At 45.8% G+C, this 23,416-nt stretch overlaps 3 protein-coding genes across 5 annotated transcripts; 1 reads left to right on the top strand and 2 right to left on the bottom strand.

Annotated features, from left to right (window-relative positions):
* Positions 1-660: 660 nt before the first annotated feature.
* Positions 661-6,107, top strand: cops6 (COP9 signalosome subunit 6). The gene is made up of 10 exons (XM_012837327.3): positions 661-795; positions 1,395-1,520; positions 1,849-1,980; positions 2,388-2,476; positions 2,901-2,963; positions 3,116-3,163; positions 3,499-3,613; positions 3,993-4,085; positions 4,953-5,053; positions 5,513-6,107. Exons 1-10 carry the CDS (start codon positions 753-755, stop codon positions 5,651-5,653), a joined length of 951 nt encoding a protein of 316 aa, XP_012692781.1. The 5' UTR covers positions 661-752; the 3' UTR covers positions 5,654-6,107.
* Positions 6,108-6,974: 867 nt separating this feature from the next.
* LOC105908750 (formin-like protein 3) lies at positions 6,975-9,785 on the bottom strand. The gene is made up of 5 exons (XM_031568611.2): positions 9,738-9,785; positions 9,215-9,278; positions 9,053-9,097; positions 8,349-8,512; positions 6,975-7,980 (listed from the first exon to the last, which is right to left on the bottom strand). Exons 2-5 carry the CDS (start codon positions 9,267-9,269, stop codon positions 7,258-7,260), a joined length of 987 nt encoding a protein of 328 aa, XP_031424471.1. The 5' UTR covers positions 9,270-9,278; positions 9,738-9,785; the 3' UTR covers positions 6,975-7,257.
* Positions 9,786-11,149: 1,364 nt separating this feature from the next.
* Positions 11,150-23,147, bottom strand: mcm7 (minichromosome maintenance complex component 7). Of its 3 annotated transcripts, none has more exons than XM_031568789.2 (15): positions 22,965-23,147; positions 20,211-20,290; positions 19,715-19,879; positions 19,386-19,510; positions 18,959-19,139; positions 18,380-18,517; positions 17,924-18,073; positions 17,571-17,685; positions 16,927-17,058; positions 16,560-16,643; positions 16,091-16,302; positions 15,538-15,803; positions 14,982-15,150; positions 12,776-12,885; positions 11,150-11,784 (listed from the first exon to the last, which is right to left on the bottom strand). In XM_031568789.2, the coding sequence occupies exons 1-15, from the start codon at positions 22,993-22,995 to the stop codon at positions 11,559-11,561; spliced, it is 2,184 nt and encodes a 727-aa protein (XP_031424649.1). In that variant the 5' UTR covers positions 22,996-23,147; the 3' UTR covers positions 11,150-11,558. The 3 variants fall into 3 exon arrangements, with proteins under 3 accessions (XP_031424649.1, XP_042563926.1, XP_031424650.1); XM_042707992.1 differs by lacking the exon at positions 22,965-23,147 and adding an exon at positions 21,302-21,478; XM_031568790.2 differs by lacking the exon at positions 22,965-23,147 and adding an exon at positions 21,131-21,167.
* Between the last annotated feature and the right edge of the window lie 269 nt (positions 23,148-23,416).

Genomic DNA, 23,416 nt, shown 5'->3' with positions numbered 1-23,416 from the left:
ATGGGTCTCGCTCCTTGCTCCTTCATTTCCCCTTATTGATCTTCATTTTCTATAAGCTACATTCACTCACACTTCAATCCGCCGTAGATAAATCATGTCCCACAAAGCAAGCACATTTAAAGGGCCTCACTTCATTGGCTACAATGTAGGCCTACACTCAAACCCACTAAATCCATGTGGTTATTTATCCCAAGAAACATCATCCTAAATGTCATGCCCTTCACATGAAACTGAAATACCAAGCAACTGAAATGACCCCTCTGATGTTAATAAAGATAACAGAAAAAAATACATTTATTGAAACACACTGTTCATTACAGTCCCAAATTAGCTGCTTCAGGCAATCTGGAAGCTTTTATTTCTTTGTTTGATGTATGGGGATTTTCCAAAATATGTATTGGTAGCTTGGCAAAACCCACCAGGATAATACATAGTTTCGAATTTGTAAATGCTTGTCTGAGTTGTTGTTCCACGACTATAGCAAAAGTGGCCAGTAGGTGTCACCGTTTTTAAATATCGTGGCACAATTGTGTTTCAGTGTTTCACAAAGCCTCGCTTTGCCCCCCACTGTTCATTCGATTGTTTTTCGGCTTCGCGTTGTAGAGTTCTTTGCCTCCGCTTCGCTTCGCTCAACATTTTCGTATTCCTTATCCCATAAGGCGTTGCACCCAGCAGATGGCAGCAGATGGCATACAACCATTCTTTAGTCTACACAAACCCATGCGCGCTTGCGCAGGTGTCAGTCAGACAAGATGGCGACAAGCAATGGTGGTGGAATGGAAGTGGATGGGGCAGGTAACTATATTTACATTTAAGAGTCAAAATAGTTCCTTCAACGAGACAAATATTAAATCCATGGTTAATTGGGAATCAATTTAATTCAGAGTAGTGTTGTTAACTCTTGGAATAATCACTTATAGGCACTTGCTTAGTTGTTTCATAAACGTTGTTCAATGCCATGACTAGCTACCTAGCTAGCTAGCTGCATTAAACCGATGAATGGCTAACGGTAGTTTGACACTGCCATAGCGTCTTTTTCTGTGGTTTATTTCATGTCACATAGTTCGCTACGCCCCTGTTTTGAGATAATCTTGATTACAGTAGTTGACAGCCTCTGTTATATCTCTCCCCAACTGCATCAACATCATTAGTGGTCATCAATGACAACAACAAGCTAGTCATACCCATACTGTCAACAAAAACTCAGTCACAGATATTACAGTTACTCTGTATTGTACGAAAGTTGTATCACTTGACGATGATGACTAAAAGGTTAGGTGACATGTAAATGCTACGCTACTTGTTGGCATTCCTCTTCAGCAAGGACAGAACATTGGATAAACTTGTTGCGTCCTTAAGTTCACAAATGTTTGCTAAATGATGCCTTCTCACAGCAAGCCCCAGCGTCATGGCTTCTGGGGTAACGGGGAGTGTGTCTGTGGCCCTACATCCGCTAGTCATCCTCAACATCTCAGATCACTGGATACGCATTCGCTCGCAGGAGGGACGTCCAATGCAGGGTAAGTGGACATCATGGTCAGTCTGTGTGGCTCACAGGGCTCACACCACAACCACTGCCAAACGGGCTTATGTGTTGAGTTTTGTTCTGCAAAGTGAAGATATAGGTAGTGAGAACATATTTGTCTATTATGTCTTGTACAAAATATTATACAGTGAAAAAAATGACTGTGAGAGGGAATGTGTGAAATATTGGTGCATTACAGACCAATGGAAAGTAAATCAATAGAAAGTCAGTCATATAAAGAGGTATGCCTGCTGTTATGTGTATATTTATATCTTTGTAGAAGTAGCATCATTTCATGGTTGATTGTGTATTTCCCTGTCCAGTGATTGGTGCTCTGATTGGGAAGCAAGAGGGCAGAAACATTGAGGTGATGAACTCCTTTGAGCTTCTGTCCGCTACGGTGGATGACCGAGTACACATTGACAAAGAGTACTACTATACTAAAGAAGAACAATGTGAGTATATGTGTGTGTGTGTGTGTGTGTGTGTGTGTTTGTTAAGACACTGAACCCCCAAACGCTTCCGATGCACAGGTTGGCAACTTAGATAGTAACCTCTGCCATTGGTGTGTGAATGGGTAGATGTCTGAGGCATTAATGTGTAAAGCGCTTTGAATGCTCTATGAGTAGAAAAGCACTATATAAATGCAGTCAATTTACCATTGTTTGTCTTTGTGTCTGTCTGTCTGTCTGTCTGTCTGTCTGTCTATGTGTGCACTATATGCATATGGGCCTACCCATGTCAAGGCACGTCATCTTGCAAGCAAGACGTTAATGTAAACATCATTTTCATGTCCATCCTTGTGTCTTGATTGGTTCTAGTGTGGTTCTAAGATTGTCTCGCGCTACCTTTGTCTCATTAGTTAAACAGGTTTTTAAGGAAATGGAGTTTCTAGGCTGGTATACAACAGGCGGCCCCTGTGACCAATCAGATATCCACATTCACAAGCAGGTGCGTGGTGCAGCAACAGATCAAGGGATTCGATGGGGTTTGGGAGAAACAGACTATACTATGCTGTATTATATTATACTTGCATGTATGTTGTTGTGGAAGTGTTATTTATTTGGGATCAGATTAGAAGAAAACTGATGAATAAAGAGAACAAAGATGCTTCTAACATACAAAAACATCACACTGTTTAGATTAAGCTAAATGAAAGTGTCACAAGTAGGGTTACAGAATGCATCAACTTTAGTAAATCCAGAGCAGCTGATGCAAACCCTACCTTCATCACAATTACTTGACTTTAGCATACGTCCATGAAATTGATTATACCTCTATATTTTCATACAGCTTTAGTTTCAGAAATGTGACTCCTGCTCCTTGGCTTTGTTTATTTTTTTATTTATTTTTTTCATTCATTCATTGTGTGCAGATTTGTGAGATCATTGAGAGTCCCCTTTTCCTCAAGCTTAACCCCATGACAAAGCACACCGATGTGAGTAGAACTGAGGATGATTGCATCTAAATGCTAAATGTGTATATGAATGTTTGTTTTGTATGTCTTTAAGGAACAGTGTGGAACAATGATAAATGATGTCAGTGAAGTGTGATGATGTAATGTCCTCTTTTTTGCTCTTTCTCCCAAAGCTCCCTGTCAATGTCTTCGAGTCGGTTATTGATATCATCAATGGAGAGGTAAGCTGCACCTTATGAGTCCTTTATATAGTAATTTTGATAAGGTAGCAGATCAGTTTTTTTTGTATCAGTTGTATCTGAGTTATTAGCCCAGCCAGCATATTAAAGATTAAAAGATCACCCAGAAGGTCAGATCCGGGCAGCAAAAATCTGCCCTGGACTCAAAATCTCAGACAGTAATTGCCCTTCACCGTTGCCAAGGCTGATGTCTTCATAAAGTGTTCTCTCTTTCCCTCTCCCTCTCCCTCTGCCTCTCCCTCTCTCTCTCTCTCTCTCTCTCTCTCTCTCTCTCTCTCTCTCTCTCTCCCTCTCCCTCTGCATGCTCTGTGCCCCAGGCCACCATGCTGTTTGCAGAGCTGGGCTACACTCTGGCCACAGAGGAGGCCGAGCGGATAGGCGTGGACCACGTGGCCCGCATGACTGCTACCGGCACAGGGGAGAACTCCACCGGTAACCACGGCAACCCAACCCAAAAAACATTAGCTGCTTAGTCGGCATGTCCTCAGTGCGTGTCATAGTTGGTTTGATGCTGTGTCCTCTCCAAAAAAAGAAGAAATAAACATTAAACATACTGCTTTTACATGTACTCGGGTAACCTAGAATAAATGACATGGTTGTAGACGAACTACAACAATACTTTTATTGGATTGACATGCGATGCAGCCTCTGCCTTCTCCAAAGCACCAGCAGCTGTCAGCCGTAAGTCATTTGTGTGTGTGTGTGTGTGTGTGTGTGTGTGTGTGTGTGTGTGTGTGTGTGTGTGTGTGTGTGTGTGTGCGCGTGTGCGCGTGTGTGCGTGTGTGTGTGTGTGTGTGTGTGTTTTTTTCAGTGGCAGAGCACCTCATCGCCCAACACAGTGCCATTAAGATGCTCCACAGTCGGGTGAAGGTGATCCTGGAGTACGTCAAAGCAGTGGAAGCAGGTGAGGCCTGTGCACGGGGGCCGGTGGAAGTGTGTGGAGGTCACACTGATTTGGGTCACGTTGTTAAAGTCACACTTCCGTATGGCCCAGTTTGATGACCAACTATTAGCTGCTTAATTTTCACTTAGTTCTGGAGGGGAGAGAAACGAGGATTAGGAAACTGTGTATCCCCATGTCATACATTTAATCACGCCATTGTAATCGTGTCTATTTCATGTCAGTGCTAGCCTGGATACCAGACCGAACTTAGCCCCGCCCACACATTTTTTGGTTGGGAAGTTCGGTCTGGCATTACTCCATTGAGGAGAAATTATCTGCGGCTCGATATCGGCCGTACCAATCAAATTGTTAAGGCGGGCTTTATACGATGATGGACAGATGATCAACAGTAACGTAACCAACCACGTCACCAACACACGAGTTGAATTCGTTTTCAACAAACATGGCTGCCGCTGGAGAGCTGAAATGTATAGATTCGAGTGCATTTAGACATTGACAGTGCATTCATTTTGAAAGAGGAACAGAGAAACGCGATCAAGGCATTTGTCAATCGAAAAGATGTTTTTGCCTTCCTTCCTACGGGATCCGGTAAAAGTGTAATGTATCAGCTGCCCCTGGTCACATACTACGTTGTTCTGATTGGTTGTAGGTAACCAATTGAGCGAAGAGGCATTTTTTCTCCTGGTTCTGTTGAAACACGCCCCATAATCACAGCCCAATGGAGCGATATCAGACTCATATTCTGACTAGAATTATGAGTATGACATCGTCAGGCTATGTCAGTGCACTAATTTACCGCAAACTGTTGCTTTGCCTTGCTTTGACGGCAACCTTGTTTCTGTAGTAATGAACTACTTTTCTTTTCAGGTGAGGTGCCCTTCAACCATGAGATTCTCCGAGAGGCTAATGCTCTGTGCCACCGGCTGCCCGTGCTCAGCACGCTCAAGTTCAAGACCGACTTCTACGATGTGAGTATCGCCCCCATTGGATGTGTCCTCTCAAGTACATGTTTAAAAATACACTGCAAAGGTTTTAGGCCGTTGTGGAAAAAGGCTGTAATGTGAGGATGCTCTCAAAAATAATGACATGAATAGTTTTTACTTTACAAAATGCAGTAAAAAAGACAACAACAAAAACAAAAACAAACTTAAATCAATATTTGGTGCGATCTCCCTTTGTCTTCAAAACAAAGGGAGATTTTGCTTCTAGCCTTGGTCAGTTTTCCTGTTCGTCCCAGTGTAGTCTTCTCTGAGTTTATAGCACATTGTGGTGTGTGTGTGTGTGTGTGTGTGTGTGTGTGTGTGTGTGTGTGTGTGTGTGTGTGTGTGTGTGTGTGTGTGTGTGTGTGTGTTATGTCATTTTGCTGGTGGGTAGTTGTGTGTGTCTGTGCGTATCCCCCTGACTCTCCCTGCCTTGCTCTGCTGCAGCAATGTAACGACGTGGGCCTGATGGCTTACCTGGGCACCATCACAAAGACCTGCAACAGCATGAACCAGTTCATCAATAAATTCAACGTCCTCTATGACCGCCAGGGCATCGGCCGAAGAATGAGGGGGCTGTTCTTTTGAAGAAGGAAAAAAAACTGAAAAGGAAACCATTAAAAAGCCCAAGGATGGGATGCCTTTGACTATAGGAGAGAGAGGATTCAGAAGAGGCAGCATGCTCTCCAGATCCTCATTTGCTCGCTGGTGTCTTCACACTAACACCGTTATTTAAAGAAAAACAAAAACAAAAAATCCTTGATTTAGTTGTCACAGTTAGGGGATGATTTAAAGCAGCCAAGTACAGCCGCTCAAGACTGGGTGACTAGCTGTACCAAATGCAACATGGGCAGGTCAATTGTAAACGTAATTGCGCACACAGACACACTCATCTGTTTAGGTGTTGGAGTGTGCATTTTGGTATCTGGTACACTTGAACTTACGCAAAACTTCCATTGTACTCTTTGGCTTTCTTTCTGTTGTTGTTGCTGAAATTATTCTTGTTTGTTCTTGAGAGAAAAATAAATGTCTACTGATTTTGGCTGTGTGTTTGTGTCTTTTCCATCATCAAATGTTTCTTAAGTTATTGAACGACCATTAATAATAGTAAGATAAAAGTGTTCATTCCAATATAGATCGGCTGTTGTTGATATCTGTTAGGATTGATGCTCATTTTGGATGGTTCAGTAAAGTGTGCCGATATACACACACTATGTATTTAACTTTAATATATATTTTTAATATATTCTCATAACTTGCATGGTGCTTAATAACACAGGTATGATATAACACTAGATCATATAGCACAGGAACTGATAACTAGCAGACCCCTCTTGTTGGATTGAGAGGGACAAGACCCGTAACCATGGGAACCTGCTCATAAACCTCACCTGTTGCCATGTCAGCGCCTCTGCATTCTACAAGCCCGTAGGTGAGAATGTGTTTGCAGTTACCGGTCCCTTTGAAGTCATTTAAGGCCTGTTACAAGGTAATGTGCCCTATTTTCTTTGCAAGGCAGGGGGCAAATAATTACGAGCTACTGTTGGAAAATAGGAGATGGGTAGCCCTATTAAGGGGGTGCGAGTCAGCTCTTAGTTGGGCATTAAATGCAAAGGTGGCAGAACTTGACTGAAATCCCCTCCCAGGCTACGGTTATTGCTCTGGTAAGTGTCTCGTTTTTTATTCCCATGTGGCAGTAAATTGAAAACCTCTGAGACTTTAGCATGACCTCACCTCTCCTAAACCACCTCCTCAGGCTTGGGGCTCTCAATTCCCCCCATTACTGAGCCAACAGCATATTTACAGGGAAAGGAAATGGCAGTTGCTCAAATGAAAAACGTGGAAATTGTAAATTTGTCATGTTGTCACAAACACAGAAAAAGAGAAAATTATTTGAATGTTTATTTGTTTCCTCAGAATACCTGTCAGTGGTAAAATCAGTGGTGGTTGACTAAGACACAATGCATTTACAGCACATAGCATACAGTTGGCATAACAACGCCCGATAACTACACTTAAATCTCAAAAGAACTTGTGTGATCCCTTCACCTTAACACTTTGCGATCTGCATATGGCTTCTTCTTTCGGAGCTGAGTGTTTATAGCTCTGTGATGCTGTCAGTATTATTCCCTTACACTACTTGAGGTGATCCCCCTGTTCCTCCTCTGCCTGTGGTTCTGTGTCCGCAGGCTCTACTCGGTGTCTGCGCTGGGGTAGGAGTGGAGGTAGGGGTCGTACAGCTCATGCTGGTAGGGGTAGCGGTAGGGGTACGGGTACGGGTACGCCTGTTTTTTGACCACGGGCGCGGGTGGCGCTGGCTCCTCTGCCTCAGGCTCCTCCTCTTCCTCCTCAGGGGGCGGTGGCGGCGGAGGGGGCATCACTTTGCCTTTGCTGGGGCGTGGCGGGTGGTCGATCAAACAGTCGGGATCCCAGTAAGGATCGCAGTCGTACTCCATGCCCTTGTAGCGGATGGGCACTGGAGGCGGGAGGGGCTCCGACTTCTTGGGAGGGGGGGGAGGAGGAGGAGGGGGTGGCAAGGTGGGAGGAGGTACTTTGTGGAGCTTGCAGGACGGGTGGTAGCGAGGGTCACAAAGCACCGGAACCGACCCGGTTGGCAGGTAGACGATGTGGGGCTTGCACAGGGGGTCCCTGGCATTGCATAAATGGATCACATCAGCCTGTGAGAGGGGAGGCGGGGGGGGAGGGACGTGCCCCTTTTGGGGGGGTGGGGGAACGTGCCCCTTTATGGGGGCTGGCGGGGGGGGAGGCAGAGGGCATTTCTTGTCCTTCGCCGGATCACACATCAGGGTGGGGAGCCCTAACTTGTTCTGGTAGTAGGAGGCGTTGGGGCCGTGCACCTGCTCCAGGTGGCGCATCTGCTGGTAGAGCATCCTGAGCCTGTCGATCTCGTAGAGCTGGGGTTGCCCAGGGAGACGGGGAGCGATGCCAAGGGAACGGGATGGTGATGAAACAACCGGAAGAGTTCGGTGAGCATGGTGGGCGGGGGAGAGAGATGAGACAACACAGAAAACAGAAAAAACATCCATTATTAACAAATACTAATTTGTTATCTGTAGAAACATTGTTAGACACATTATTAGACCGTTTAGGATGTCCACCAGAGAGAGAAAGTACAGCCTCATGTTTTCTGCACCACATTACATGGTGTTACTTCATTCTTGCAGAATTCCCAAAGGCTCCGATACCCATTATTCCTGTGACATTTTAACCCACTAGAGCAGTTCAACACAACCCCTCAGACCCGGTCCGGTCCGTGGCTCACCCCCTCTGTGTGTCCGATGCTGGTGTAGTAGCGGTAGTAGGCCTGGAAGTCCGGAGAGGATCGGTACCAGCGGTGGTCCACGACGTTCCTCTTGGGTCGGGTGTGGGAGAGGAAACCATTGGCCTTCTCTGAGTCAATGCTCAGGGTACTGCCGGGCAGGGTCTCTGCAATGCAGAGTGGGAAATGCATACATTTAAAAAAATGTATGGATATTTAGGAAAATCTTTGAAGGGTTATTTAGGAAAAGGAGTTCTATCGAGGTGGAATATTGTATTTCTGATTTCTTGGAAATGGGATTCTTTGACGAAATGTTCTGTCAAGGGGTGACAAAGGATTTTCTTAACTAGTGTCCTAGAGTCAGTTGTGACATGAAGTCAGTTAATGGCATTGAGGCAAAATGGTTCTGTCCCACAAGAATATTTAGATTATTCAGATAATGTTTGCTTTTGTTCAGCCAACTTCATTGAGGAGTCAACAGGAACCATTTCTTAACTGTAGTTGTTTTTTCAGTACTACATACAATCTCTGCAAACTATTAATGTTGATATTCCAGCAGACTGTAAAATATTTAAATGCAAAGATAAAGCAGTTTATTATGTGATAAACTGGACTATACTCCTAAAGCAGTCCCTCCCAAAAGCACATACACCAGACATCATACTACCTGGACACAGACCAAAGGGAGACAAAAACGGAAATATTACCTTCTTGTCTAATAATGTTCAACATAGACTTGGCATCAATCCATCCTATAATAAAAAGTTCACACAGAAATAAATGAGTTCTCTATTTCCAAATATAGTACCGAATAATTTGCAATAGACTATATTCCACTGCGAATTCCTGGATGTAAGAACTTGGCCAACCTGGCAGCGCTGTGAGACAGCATGCGATCCCCGCAAGCCACAGTAGGCACGTCATTGTAACCACCTGCAAGTTTGGAGCTGGTTATAGCAGGTAACATTTGCCAGTTCAGGAGCAAAAGTCTGTTGTAATTTCAATATGCCAGATAAATGAGACATTCGTGTATGCAGTTTAAACACTTTGTGTGGTAGAAGCCGTGCTAGAAATCGACAAACAATTGTCATGACCTTGATTACTGCCATTTTAAATTGTCTTTCATACAAATTAGAAAATGAAGGTCTGGCAAAAACAATACAGAAAAATATGAACCTCAAATATAACAGAAATACCCCATTTAATTAACAGCAAACGATGATATTATGTTAACAACAGGAGGGGGAAATCTATCAAAACAACAAATTAAAAAACGACAGTCCTCATTTGTATCCAAACGTCACATTTTGAACAGTTTGTTTTAAACTATTGAGCAAAATAGTAAACTTTACAATACATTTATTCTACAGAATAAACAAGTAAACAACTCACCTGTGTGTGCGATGCACGGTCCCTTCGTCTTTAGTGGCAAACTCTATGTACTCTTATACATCCAGTCTAATGTAAATCATCCAACACGTGGAGATGTGGAGGACACTTGGCCAATAGGCTCCAGGTAATTCCCAGGCCTGCCCCTAGTGCCCTCCTCGCCTAGGAACCCATACAGACGCCTCTGGTACCAATTAGGCCTACCAGCCTATGCGCAGCAGAGATAAAGCGTAATGGCTAGCATACCAAAATGGGAAAGGGTAGTGAAATATAATGAAAATAATAGGCAACCTGCACACAAGCACGTACAACTAAAACTAACATTAATTCCCTCTGCTTTGGGAAATACATTGCATTTGTCCTGGGATTTGTCAAATGTATCCTTAAGAAATGTATAACACTTGCATCGAATGGGAGTCTGAGCAGCATTTCTACTCACTGTCCCATTCCCTTATAAAGAAAAAAACCCCAATTTCTGTAGGTCAAGAGGATGTATCATCATGACAGAATAAAACCGACATGGAGCTCCATTGACACAGACTGGACTTTTAGATCATGCAGTTTGTGTCAAACCGGCGTCAAGCCCACATGATGCCATAGAAGTCAGGCTAAGAATGAGGTTACTGTCAAAAGAATTGTTGGAAAAACATCCATCTTCATCCGGTGGACATGTCAAGAAGTGCCAAACATGTCGTTTTCCAGTAAATGTCAAAATATACAGAGGCGATTAAATGTTTCCGTTGGAGAAAACAGATGTTCCCCTGAGGCATGGGCAAAAATATGCAGGTTCAGAAATGTAATTTAATAGCATTACGTCGACAGAGCAACTTTGTCATTTGTAGGGCTATGGGAACGGCTATTTAAACCATTGACGTCTGTCTGTCGATATTCACGGACATACAGGGGGAAAGTTGGCCAGAAGTCCGTTTACTGTCTGAGGTCCTGACCGGAGGCACGTTGTCAATTCCTTCCGCTCTACTCAGTCTGGAAACCGTAAAAATGCACCGAAAATCTAACCGATTAAAATTCCACCTGAGACGTAACATACCCGACAGATTTGAAGCAGTTGCGCGGGGCTTGTAATTACATGAACTGCAAGAAATAAGGCCGGCTATCTGAACGCCAGTCCAGAAACTACAAAGTATGGTGAAGGGTTTTAACTGCTGGCCCGCTGGCACGATCCCGTCTACGTGATTATACTGTATGCAGAGCACACCATCAAATACACGTGGAAAACTGCTTACAAGTACTGGTCTCCGGGCATTCAGTAAGCCTAGGTTGTAATTAAACACATCATAACTCCCAAGGCCCAAAGGAAAACAATAGTAGATGGCAAGGTGGGCATGGAAATGTTTTGTCTGCACATCATTGCATTTAGGCAGTTTTTCAACAAAGAGACACTTCGGTTGTGTGTATGTATACACAAAACTTTATTTCAGATCATTCGTTTTTAAAAGTGAAGCACTTTACAGACAAGCATAAATTCTTTCAAGCAGAGAAAGATAAATCAAAAATCACTCTTTGCAGACAGCCATAAGTTAGAAAACCACAATCCCTTATGAGTCCAAAGATCCCCCCACCACCCCTCCCTTCCCATGTTGGCTCCTTGCAGCTACCAAATCCATTAAGCATAATGCAGGGAACAAACGCAAACAGACACAAAATGGCCGCCTTGATCCTCGAGTCCACTGATGATCTCCATTTTGGCGTTTCTGTACACTTCCGGTCCTCATCGCTCCTCCCCCTCCACAGTTTGTCGTGTGTGTGTGTGTGTGTGTGTGTGTGTGTGTGTGTGTCATTGGTAGAATCAGAGATGGCGGTCCTTCACACAAAGGTGATGCGGGTGCGTGCCTGGTTGACCTGCCACACGTTGAGCTCCTCGTACTCGTCTATCGCCGACTGGAACTGCGCCGGGGTGAAACCACGCGTCACACACCTCTGCTCTGCCTCCGCCAGCTTCACCAATCCGCCGGTGCCGCCGCGCCCGCCCACACCCTCGCCCGCCAGCTCACGCACCAGTGAGAAGATCACGTCAGCGGGCCTCTGCGTCCTGTGCAGACCAGACAAGAGAGAGACAAAAAGAGTTATGGATATACCGGGGAATACCAGCAAGGAAATGACACAGAAAACCAGGTAAGAACACCACACAGGCTTGAAAGCCAGGGATCAGTCCCAAGGGAGACTGGGCTTGATGCGTCACGGTTAAAAGCACAGGTGAAGGGAAAACACATGGGCCAAACGCGGATTGAATTTCATTGCACTGCATTTCTCCGTCCCCATCGCCAGTCTCAGGTGCCCATGTTGAAGTGCATTTCCCCAAATACATAATGCACTGATAAAGCATTCTGTTCACCAGCGGAAAAACAGCTAGTCTGGGGGTGTGTGTGTGTGTGTGTGTGTGTGTGTGTGTGTGTGTGTGTGTGGAGAGGGGTGTGGGTGCTGAGCAGGCGCCGAGCAGACAGGCCCTGTGTTTTACTGGCTCCATCAGCTACGCCTCCTGCCGCGTGAGCCGAGCGGAGCGCCGAGCAGAGCCGGCCATAAAAGAGCCTGGAATTTTAACACTTCCTCATCGCTCATTACGGGAGCCCCTAGCAGGCCGTAGCACACGGGGAGCAGAATCATGGGATAGAGGGCAGGAAAAAAGAAAGGAAAAAAATAGCAACTGAGATCATAAACACATCTGTGAGGGGTCTAAGGGCACCAGGACCTGGGGGAAGGGATTTAACACAGGCAGGATGGAGAGAGGAGAGGAGAGGAGAGGAGAGGAGAGGAGAGGAGGACTCCTGGGAAAGATGCCCAGAGATGAAACGTGCAAACAGTAACAGTTCAGTTCACCGTTTCACAGAGATCAGAGAACCATTATAATCAACACGTACCCAAATGCCTTGCATTGTCAGACCCTACATGTGTTTTCTTGTCTTAAAACTGCCTCCTCTTTATATTAATAAAATTAAAATCAAAATATATCTTAATAAAAAAAATGCTTTTGACAACACTGGGAGTGTGAGCGGATGTTTAACTCCAGCTTCAGCAAGTCTAACCTGGTGGTGGAGGACTTGTCGGCCTGCAGGGAGTCCTTGGACATCTCCATGAGACGCATGGCCTCGTTCACGTCCTCCTTCTCCACCATGTCCACCAGACGCAGGCGAGCCTGCAGGGACAGAACATCACACGAGGTCACACTCTGGACACGGCTCATCTCATACAGACACACACATATATGGAGGTTCGCCAGACATAAGCACAGGGCCTTAAGACGACCAATTGGATGACTGTTTACATCAAATTCACAGACAGACAACACCCACCCCACCCACTACTGAAATACGTGAATAAAATTACACATTTGGATGAGCATACTATGTGTAAGCCACTTGGACTGCGTACATAAACTGAGTGCACCATCTCAAAGCAAAGGAGCAATAAACAAAAGTAATAGATCTGTTTTTCCTGGATTTGATCCTCCTTACATCCCAGAGGGCCGCAGCAGCTATTTGCAAACCCTTACTAAAAGCCCTGCCATGCCTCGTCACGCCCACAATCAATAAGCCATCCACCGCTGAGCTGTGCCGGCACTGTCAGACCGAGACAAGTGCAATGCCCAATCAAATGGCCAGCAATTGCCCAAGTCTCCGCCTCTCAACACCAGCTAGACTCTCCACTGGCTGAAGGGTGACAAAAAAGCGAGCTGCACACGCAGGCAGTTTAAGTCCTCTACGGCAGCGCCAGCATCTTCAGACTGTGTCCTTGTGATGTAGAAAGTCGTGTTTTTAATCATTGTATGGCCTGTGTATTCCTGACACACACACACACACACACACACACACACACACAGAGAGAAAGCATTCAACACAATGGTGATGTTGGTGGAGTGGAGACGGTCATGGGCATGGTCAGTTCTGGCATGGGTTTGGCACATGGGTGCAGACAGTCATGGGCACGGTCAGTTTTGCATGGGTTTGCACAGCGGCTCCATCGCACTCAGGCTGACTGCCCACCCTGCAAAGCTGACCGGAGCCACGGCATCAGAAGGAGGGGTGGATGACAAACAGGCCCACACATGCAGCTCAAGAGCTTACAACCAGGCCATGTTCATTAAATTAAAGAGATCCTGAATCTTGGACAGGATGCTGGGGCCTTTCAGTGCGAGTAACTACACACTGCCCCCTTGTGGTCAGTCATAGTGCAGCATCTGGCACCGAGTGTGTTGTGAAGTGCCGCTTCTGCAGTAGGTCTGTAAATACGCTACCTGCACAAACAGCACTTTTAACACACAGGGGCAGGATCTTACCATCTCATACCAGTTCTCTCCCAGTGAAGATAAGCAGACAGGTGATGCATCAGTTGCAAGTATTTCAAAATAATGAATAATATCATATAGGAGCGAACATGTGCAGGGTAAACTGTAATACTGGAAAGTTTCATAATCTCCCATTCATTAATTCAATTCCTTTCGACTGGTTCCTTCTTAGCCGTGAGCACAGCAACGTGGCTGCATATGAAAGAAGTGCTCACACTGCGGTAGGCTGGAAATGGCTACTACCTGCACTGTAAGCACTTTACCACAGACAGCCTCAGGGCTCCCCCTCTCCTCTCCCTCTCCCTCCACCTCCACCTGCACCTGCAGGACGAACCAACGGCTGCATGGCAGCCCAGTCAGCCACACTACTACTAGCAGATGGGCCAGGAGGGCTGCGTTTGAAACCTGTGGAACACGGAGGACCAGACAAGGTGCCCACACATGGTGCCACACATGGTGCCCCTCCAGCAGTGCGCCTGAGTACAGACACGTTTGAGGGTTAGGAGCCAGAAGCGGTCCTCGTTTTGGGGAACAGAAACCTATGATGCAGCCCTTTTTTGTCTCCACACAGGCTGAGTGCGGTTATATGAGTGCAGAGTTCCAGCAGACTTTCTTCTGCTTGGTTGGAACTCATTGGCCCACTGGGATTCAAATCTGACAATCATCCACCCAATCTCTCTCTCTCTCTCTGAAAAAGAATGAAGCCGGTCTGGGGACAGGCGTGTTTGTCAGCGATCGATGGATGGGTGTGCGTGCGTGCGTGTGGGTATCATTAGTGTGGAGTTGCTGGGGGGGGTTGTGTGTATCATTAGTGTGGGGTTGCTGGGTGGCTGGGTGTGTGTGTGTGTGTGTGTGTGTGTGTGTGTGTGTGTGTGTGTGTGTGTGTGTGTGTGTGTGTGTGTGTGTGTGTGTGTGTATCATTAGTGTGGGGTTGCTGGGGGGCTCACCAGAGCGGTGGAGAGGCGCAGGATGGAGAGGAGCGTACGGGCGGAGGTGAAGGTGGTGTCCTTGCTGACGCGCGACTCCTTCCTCATCTCCACGTACGCCGCTGTGATGTAGTCAGCCAGCTCCTCAGGCACCATCGGCTGACGGTTCTTGCACTGGGTCATGTAGCGCCTGAAGAACAACAACAAGAACATGGAACACTGAAGAACAAGAACATGGAACATTGAAGAACAAGAACATGAACATGGAACACTGAAGAACAAGGGATGGAACAGCTGCTTAGCTCCCAAGTACTTGGCCCACTGTCACACAGCTTATACAGAGCATCACCTTGACGATCAACTCAAAGTGTGCAAATCAGCACACAGCAGAGACAGACTAGACATTCTTAATGCAAACTCAAGACCTGGAACGATACAAATAAATATTCCCCTTGCCTTTCTACCTGCTAAAAACCTATTTGCTGCAAATATACTTGCATTAAAAAAAAAAAAACAACAACCACCCACAAAGAACCAAACGTGCATCTCCAGCCGCCACCGGCCCCCGGGCGCTCACCTCATGAGCTTCATGTCGATGGGGGTGAAGTGCATGGGCGGCTGCCGGCAGTGCTGGTGCACGTAGGTGATGTGCTGGGCCAGCCGCAGGTCGGCCTCAGCGTCGGGCTTGTCCTGGATCAGCCACAGCAGGTCGAAACGCGACAGCAGCGCCGCGGGCAGCTGGATGTTCTGCTCGATGGTCTTGCGGGGGTTGTAGCGCCCGTACGCGGGGTTGGCCGCTGCCAGGATGGAGCAGCGGGCATTCAGGGAGGTCATAATACCAGCCTGGGACACAATGGATGAAGGGGCGGATAGTTAGTCTATGGGGCAGAAAGCGTCTTTGGGACAGAGGGGTTAACTTGCATTTCCTAATTTTGTTGAAAGACTAATGAAAGACCTTTTAGACAAAAAGCCACGCAAATTGACCAATTCAAATAGTTTCTTAAATCCGTATATATGGACTTCAATATGCAAAGGAACTCCAAATTAAAGCTAATACCAGTATAGCTAATGGTACCGAATGGAAATTAAGCGGGAACTGAATCTGGACATCCGTCTCAGAATGTGGTTACCTTGGCAATGGAGATGGTCTGCTGTTCCATGACCTCATGGATGGCTGTGCGGTCGGCGTCGGCCATCTTGTCAAACTCATCGATGCAGCACACCCCCTGGTCAGCCAGCACCAGGGCTCCGCCCTCCAGGGTCATCTCCCCAGTGAGGTTGTCCCGCATTACAGCAGCCGTGAGACCGACGCCTGAGGAGCCTCGTCCAGTCGTATACTGACCTGAGAACAGGGGACGGAGGAGAACCATGGTCATCAGCAACAAGCTCCACTTCCTTCTTTACTTCCGCTTCTCCAACAGCATAGGAACTCACAGTAGAATGATTATCCATATGTACCATTTCTAGCATCATTTATATTCCACACACACACACACACACACACACACACACACACACACACACACACACACACACACACACACACACACACACACACACACCCAACTAACACTGAGAGGGATGGAGGACGAGGCTTACTGCGAGGAGCGAGGCGATCAATGTAGGACAGCAGCTGAGACTTGGCCACTCCTGGGTCTCCCATGAGGCAGATGTTGATGGTGCCTGAAACAGAAGCAGGGGGAGAATGGAAATGAACAAAAGGTAAAACCACACACACACACACACACACACACACACACACACACACACACACTACATTTTCACAATGCAAGTCTGCAGGGGATGCCTGAATAGATAGATAGTCTACTGGTTTATTATTAAATGAAAGATATTGTTGTGCATTTCAGACTAGATCACATTCTCTGTAGACACTTTCTTGGTCCTGAAGCACATTTTCAGACCACCTGAGAGTATCGGGCCCTTGCCCCACGCCCTGGGCACTCACCTCTGATCTTCATGCCCCGCGGAGCCTGCTCCACCCCGCCCACCAGCAGCAGCAGCAGGGCCTTCTTCACGTCCTCGTGCCCGTAGATCTCTGGGGCGATGGAGCCCGCTAGCTTCTCATAGAAGTCCTCCTCTGAGAACACACATCAGGACAGGAACACACACATCAGGACAGAGGAGGGTGAACACACACATCAGGACAGAGGAGGGTGAACACACACATCAGGACAGAGGAGGGTGAACACACACATCAGGACAGACGAGGATGCCAGTTTAGACACGATGATGGAGTAGACATCAGAGGTCCACCTCACCAATATGTAGATGACGGTAGGAAAATAAGAATGTGGGCACTGCCACCTTCTAGATCCCAAACAGCACCAACAGTCTCCAGTGTGACTACTTTGTGACATAACTCCCATCTTTCTCTATACATAACTCAGTTCAAAGTATTAACAATTTAATGCAATGCAGCAGAATAAACTGAATTCTCCACAAATAGCTCACTCCCAGAGTTCCCACCCATCACGAGCTACACCATCTCTACTGCCTGACCCCCCCACAGGTCAACGGCTTGTGTTTGGGCCTCGGGCCACCTCCAGACGCTGCAGTGCACTGTGGGTAGAGTGAAGTGCGTCTCCTCACCTGTGATCTGGCGCAGCTCTTCCTCACTCAGCGCCTGTGTCCCCATCTCATCATCCTCAGTCTTGTTCATGAGCGTGATGCTGTGGGCCTCCAGGTACGTCTCCGACAGCAGCCCCTGAGAGAGAGAGAGAGAGAGAGAGAGAGAGAGAGAAACAGAAGATCCATGAGCCATGGGTAAAGACAGTTCCAGACGGCACCCAGGCCTTGGGCAGTGCAGGCTTGTGTACGAATGATTGCGTCTCACCTACACTTATGCAGGACTCTTGCCCGCTTAAATATGTGTTCACTAGACAGTGTATCGTTAACGTCCCCGTTGATCAATGAGATTATCTCCTGCTGGTAGTGAAGCTCACCTGCACAGCCTGTCTGAAGCCGGTGCGCAGGAGCGGCAGGAAGACTCCGGAGATGGCCACGTGATCCCCGGGCTGGGTCACCCTGGTGTTCTCTCCCCGGGCGTACACAGACATGCTGCGGGGGATGTTCCCCACCGGCACCTGGTCACTCTGTGGAAGGGGGGGGGGGGGCACAGGAGAAGGTTCAACACCAACAGCAAACCACACACATAGGATAGGTGGGAAAAGAACACGCACACACACTACTACCCTTAATACTCTTGTTATTTCAGTAGTATTAGGACACAAGGGCCATATTTAATTCATTTACACATCAATATCGGCCATTTCTTCCCTTGGTGTCACATTTCTTTTCATGCAAAAGAGAAAACAAACCCCCCAGTGGTCAGGATGGTGTACATCTCTTGACGTATCGGGGCAAACAACTGCATGAGTCACTAGCATAGACAAACATACATGTTCCTGTATGCGCAGTTCCTGGAACTTGACGAACTTTGACCCCCTGGTCTGCAAGTAGAGGCGCCCGCCAGACTTGTTGGTGACGCACTCTTGGCTGGGGCACATGATGAGCGGCATGAAGGTGGGCGACTGGATCTGTTCCACACACAGCAGAGGGGCAAAGGTCAGTTAGTCAAAGGCAAACAAACACCGCTTTGGAGATGGCGCTCCGCGGCACATCAGAGGATTACCCTTAGGGAACCTATAGAGGAAAACTGAATGCCAGATACTGACACTACTGCTAAATATCTGGCTGAAAACAACAAGGAATTCTTGTCAGCATTTAAATAGGATTACTTGCTCCCCCAAATACATTTATTATAAAGGGTTTCTTGTTGATTCATTTTCTTAAAAAAATTAAAAAATAAAATTTAAAAAAAAAACAACAAAAGGAGAATAAACACACCAAAGACCCAGAAATGTCCTCCATTCACTCAGCCCACCCTATCAAACCCCAGCATACGTTACGAGGGATTGACCCAAATCTATACATGGCATCGCTGCTACAAGACGACCGATGAGTCTCTCTTCTCTCACCGGCTGGTAGGTCTCCGCGCCGCACTGGTCACACGTGTAGGTGGCCACGGCCATCATGGGCTTGACCTCCGTGGCACGGGTGACGATACCCCTCACCATCACCAGCTGGCCGATGCTGTCCGCCTTCACATCACGCACCACCTTGGGCTTGGATGTGCCAGGGGGCTTGAAGTACACCTCACTACAGAGAGGCCAAACATCAATACTTTAATACAATATAATTACTCCACATAATGGTAACCCAACTCTCAAAAAACATGTTAATGCTGCCAAATGCAGTCACATACAAAAGGTAATTATGTTAACAGCGGTCCTCACGTAATCACAAGGTAATAAAAGGATAATTTTTTTGGGATAAATAATACGTTTGATCAGCATAGGTTAATTCCAGATGATGACGCTGGAAGTGTTGTAGAAACACACTCACAATCTCCTCATGAGCTCAGCGGGATACTGGTTCCTGGCGTCGCGCGTGTCGGCGGGGTCGCGACCTCTCTGTTCCATCATCAGCCGATGCTCGATGTAGACATCCAGGGCATCTTTGGCCACCACCTTCACAGGGAATGAAAAGCACACACACGAATGAACATCCTCCTTGGATTTAGCAGGTGGCACTAGGAACAGGCCATATCGAGGCATTACAGGAGAAAACCTTATATACATGCACACACACACACACACACAGTTGAAGAGATGGTTTTAAACCGTGAGAGAATAGTCTGCATAGGAAACAGAAAGACTCTGAGTGTACGTTACCTCTCGCTCTCTGTACTCTGGCAGCAGCTCGTGGACGGCGTCAGCGAACAGACCCATGTAGCGCTTGGCGTTCTCACAGATGCTCTCCACCAGCTCGGGGTCCTCCTCAGCGATGTCATCCAGGTCCACCACCAGGGACACCTGCTCTCTGTGAGCCAGAGCCACCTGAGCCAGGCAAAAAAAAGAAAAGAAAAAAAACACACACATTAGCCAAGGCCTAGATTTATACAAAGAAGGATCTTCAAAAACGCAACGCAAAAACTTATATTTCCTCTGTGCATTCTGAGGTTGCTTGCTGTATTGTTGACAAATGCAAAGTTTACAAAAATCAAGGTTATCTAATTCCATATGCAAAATAAGACTTGACATAATGACAATAGAAGCCTGCTTATCAACATAAAGATGTCAGAACACAATGCCAATTGCAGCACGGCAACTCAATAACACACAATCACTAGAATACGAAACATACTGCTGACTTCACAAGCGGCCTTACCAACTGGGCTCCATATTTGAAAACCTTCTTTCCGTTGTCATCCTCACTGTAGAATTCCTGAAGGAATTGTTTGGCCTTTTCTATTAAGAAGACAGAAAATAAAAGGTTACTGAATGTGGACAAATCTTAAGTTAGAATAACATTATATAACGAACATACATCACATGCCAGTATTACCTAGAACATTGTTCTATTCAAACATATAATAATTTCACAATTGGATTAATCCGCAGGTTCGGCAAACATATGAAGGTGGATTTGTGTTGCTATGGCACCAACATGTGCCAGTTCGGTAACAGTCTCTTGTCAATAAGGAGTATGCTATATAAAAAATAAATAATAACAACTCACTCCCCACGGGTGTGCCTTCATTATGTTAAATAAAAAGCCAACTGCGCTGGAGAGCTGTCCACTCACAAACACTAGTCATGTGACCTAACCCCTCCTCCCAGAGGAAGTAACAACACAGTGTCATCAACTCAAAGACTGATTTACGCCCTCGGAAAACAAACAAGAGGGTTTTTTCTTGTCTGCTTTCAGGAAAAAAAAAGAAGAAAAAAAAGACACAGTATTCCAGTGCTTCAACCAAATAATTTCCCTGGAAAAACGTCAGAACGTTAACAGAAACACAATACAATTAACACAAAATGGCATTTAAACAAAATAAACTTTTAAAAACGAGACCTAATCAATTTGACAATATTTCAATTGAAAAGGGTCTAGTAAATGTTTTGAACGTGTTCCGATCAGAGGGAAGCTTGAATTGCTAGTGTTTGAATACAGATGCAACGCCATCACCGACCCCATGCTCCATCTGCTCATTACGCCAAATAAGACATTGTCCCTCTCCGACCTCTTTGTTGAGTAACATCGCGCCCGCTAATCCCCGTGACTCCGTGTTGTTCATCACAAAGCCATACCTTGAAGTATCAACGTCTTCATTCGTCGCGTACAACCCTGGCCGACGATTACCCTTTATCAACAAACTGTGTAGAAACAATGCAAAATAGATTCGAAACTAAAAATCACCCACTCGACTTGGCGAACAACCCGATTTCAAAACAACCCTCGTTTGAGCTTTGCACACATACCATCAAATGCGTCTGGAAACGTCCCATCGCGCACGGTACTTGCTCCTCTATACTATTCAGGTGTTCTTTAGCAGTTTGAGAGGCGATTTATAAAAGGTATCAACGACACAAGTTTGCGCTCTCTGCTGTTTTTGTAAACAAAGAAGCACATGGCTTTCGAGCCTGGCCACAGCTGTACAGACTTCCGCTATCCATGCGCATGTAAAATAGTCCCATGTTATTGTTGTAGCTCCTCCTGCGACGAATGAAATACTACCACTTAACCACTTATAATCACTAATCACTTATATACACGGGTGATTCCATGTACAATTCGATGCAGATATTTGTTCTACACCTGTTCCGAGAACATCACAACATATATATAGAAAAGCGGATGTGAGCAAGGCGTCTCAATGCAGCAGTTGCAGCAGCAGTAGGCGAACCACCCCGGACGTAAAGCGTCATTACCACCCCATCTGCCTTGACGGACCAACCTATCCCTACTTATTGCAATAGGCAAGAGCTGGCGATGTAGATATGAATCAGCTTGAATCAACACACCATTCATACACAAACTAAAAGGGTCACAAGTGTGATGTTGGAAACCAACGGGTCAGCGTGAACACATACAATGGAAGTTGGCCAAGTGGTACAAGCAAACCAATTTGCTTAAGTTTGTATCTAAATTATTAATCAAATTTATGAGGAGTTTTAAAATTTGTCTGCAAGTTCCTGACTGGACATCCTTTAACATGGGCAATAACGCATTGGTTAATTAACTTTAACGAAATAAAAGTTGTGAAGAGCATAGTAACGCCTTATAAATAACCTTATAAATCCACACCTTATAAATAACATCTGCTTTCAGGTCTAGCTAACTTTCATGGAGTGAACACACGTAATGATCATCGTCACATCGTTGGGATCGTCCTCTGACTTTGCTATACAAATAACTATTGGTAAAGGTTACACAATCGGCAATGTTAGGTTAAACTGTAAGGTTATGCCAATTGGAGGCATTTGTACACTTCACTATGTTAATAAATGACTTCAATGTCACCCCATAACTAAACAGCAGCTAAATAACAGGCACCGATATCGTTAGATATTGAACAGCTATGGGTAATGATGTGGAACGGTATGACTGCTACTGAAAAGACCATGTGGTCTTCGCGCGGAATTCTTTGTCTGAAATTTCCATCCGGGTATTTCGCACCGTAAGGGTAGAGAAACTTGTCGATACGCTTTCTAGGCGGTTAGCCAACCCGGCAACGTTGCAAGTCAACTGGACACCAAATAAGTTGGTAAATGCTAGGCGATAACAAAGAAATGTATGAAATTTCCGCAGTCTATTGCAGTCAATTCATACATGACGTTAGACGAAACATTTTGGTCGATGCAGAATTAACTTAACTAGCATACGTCAGTTGTTAGCCAGGAGCTAATGTAATACTTCAACTTTGAGTTCCCCCAAGTCATCATGGAAGTTATGCATTTATTTACTTATCGAGCTTGACAAGTCAACACAAAAGTAATGATACACTAATTGCAGGCCGTTTGAGCTAGGGTAAATTAATTAAGAATTCATAACAAGCTGTCGATAACATTGGCCGAGTAACTGACTAGAAAGTTAACGTCAACTTCACCTTAAAATCAACTAGGGAATAGAAAAGATACAAACCTTTCTCAGCCATGTAGTCTTTGGGAGCCATGATTACAGATGAAAACTGATCACCTCACACGGATAATGGCTTGTAAAAGTGTTGTAGCACCTGGATTAAGATAAAAGTTTTATAACAATTTGATAATCCTAGTGATCGGTTCACCGCAACTCCTCTCGAAAGAAAGCATGGACACTGCGAAAACTGGCGCGAGTCTGGCTATCCCTTCAGCCAATCATAGTGAGAGATTCAGCTACTGTAGGCGAGGTCTCTGTATGGCGCGAAAACTTCGGTAGTCACATGATCCTATCAACCAATAATAACTCTATCAGTAACAGCGCGAAAAGTCCCAGTTTTAGTCCAAGGCTGCACAAACACCAAATACAGAAATGCACACTGGCTTTAATGTTATTCCTTTGAAAAGGTGACATTGGCAAAGGCATCAAAAGAAAACAAAAGAAAAAACGTACAC

The sequence above is a fragment of the Clupea harengus genome, chromosome 6 (assembly GCF_900700415.2).
Source record: "Clupea harengus chromosome 6, Ch_v2.0.2, whole genome shotgun sequence".
Classification (NCBI taxonomy): domain Eukaryota; kingdom Metazoa; phylum Chordata; class Actinopteri; order Clupeiformes; family Clupeidae; genus Clupea; species Clupea harengus.
Note: the sequence above shows the minus strand (reverse complement) of the source record. Positions and strands in the feature narration are given on the sequence as shown.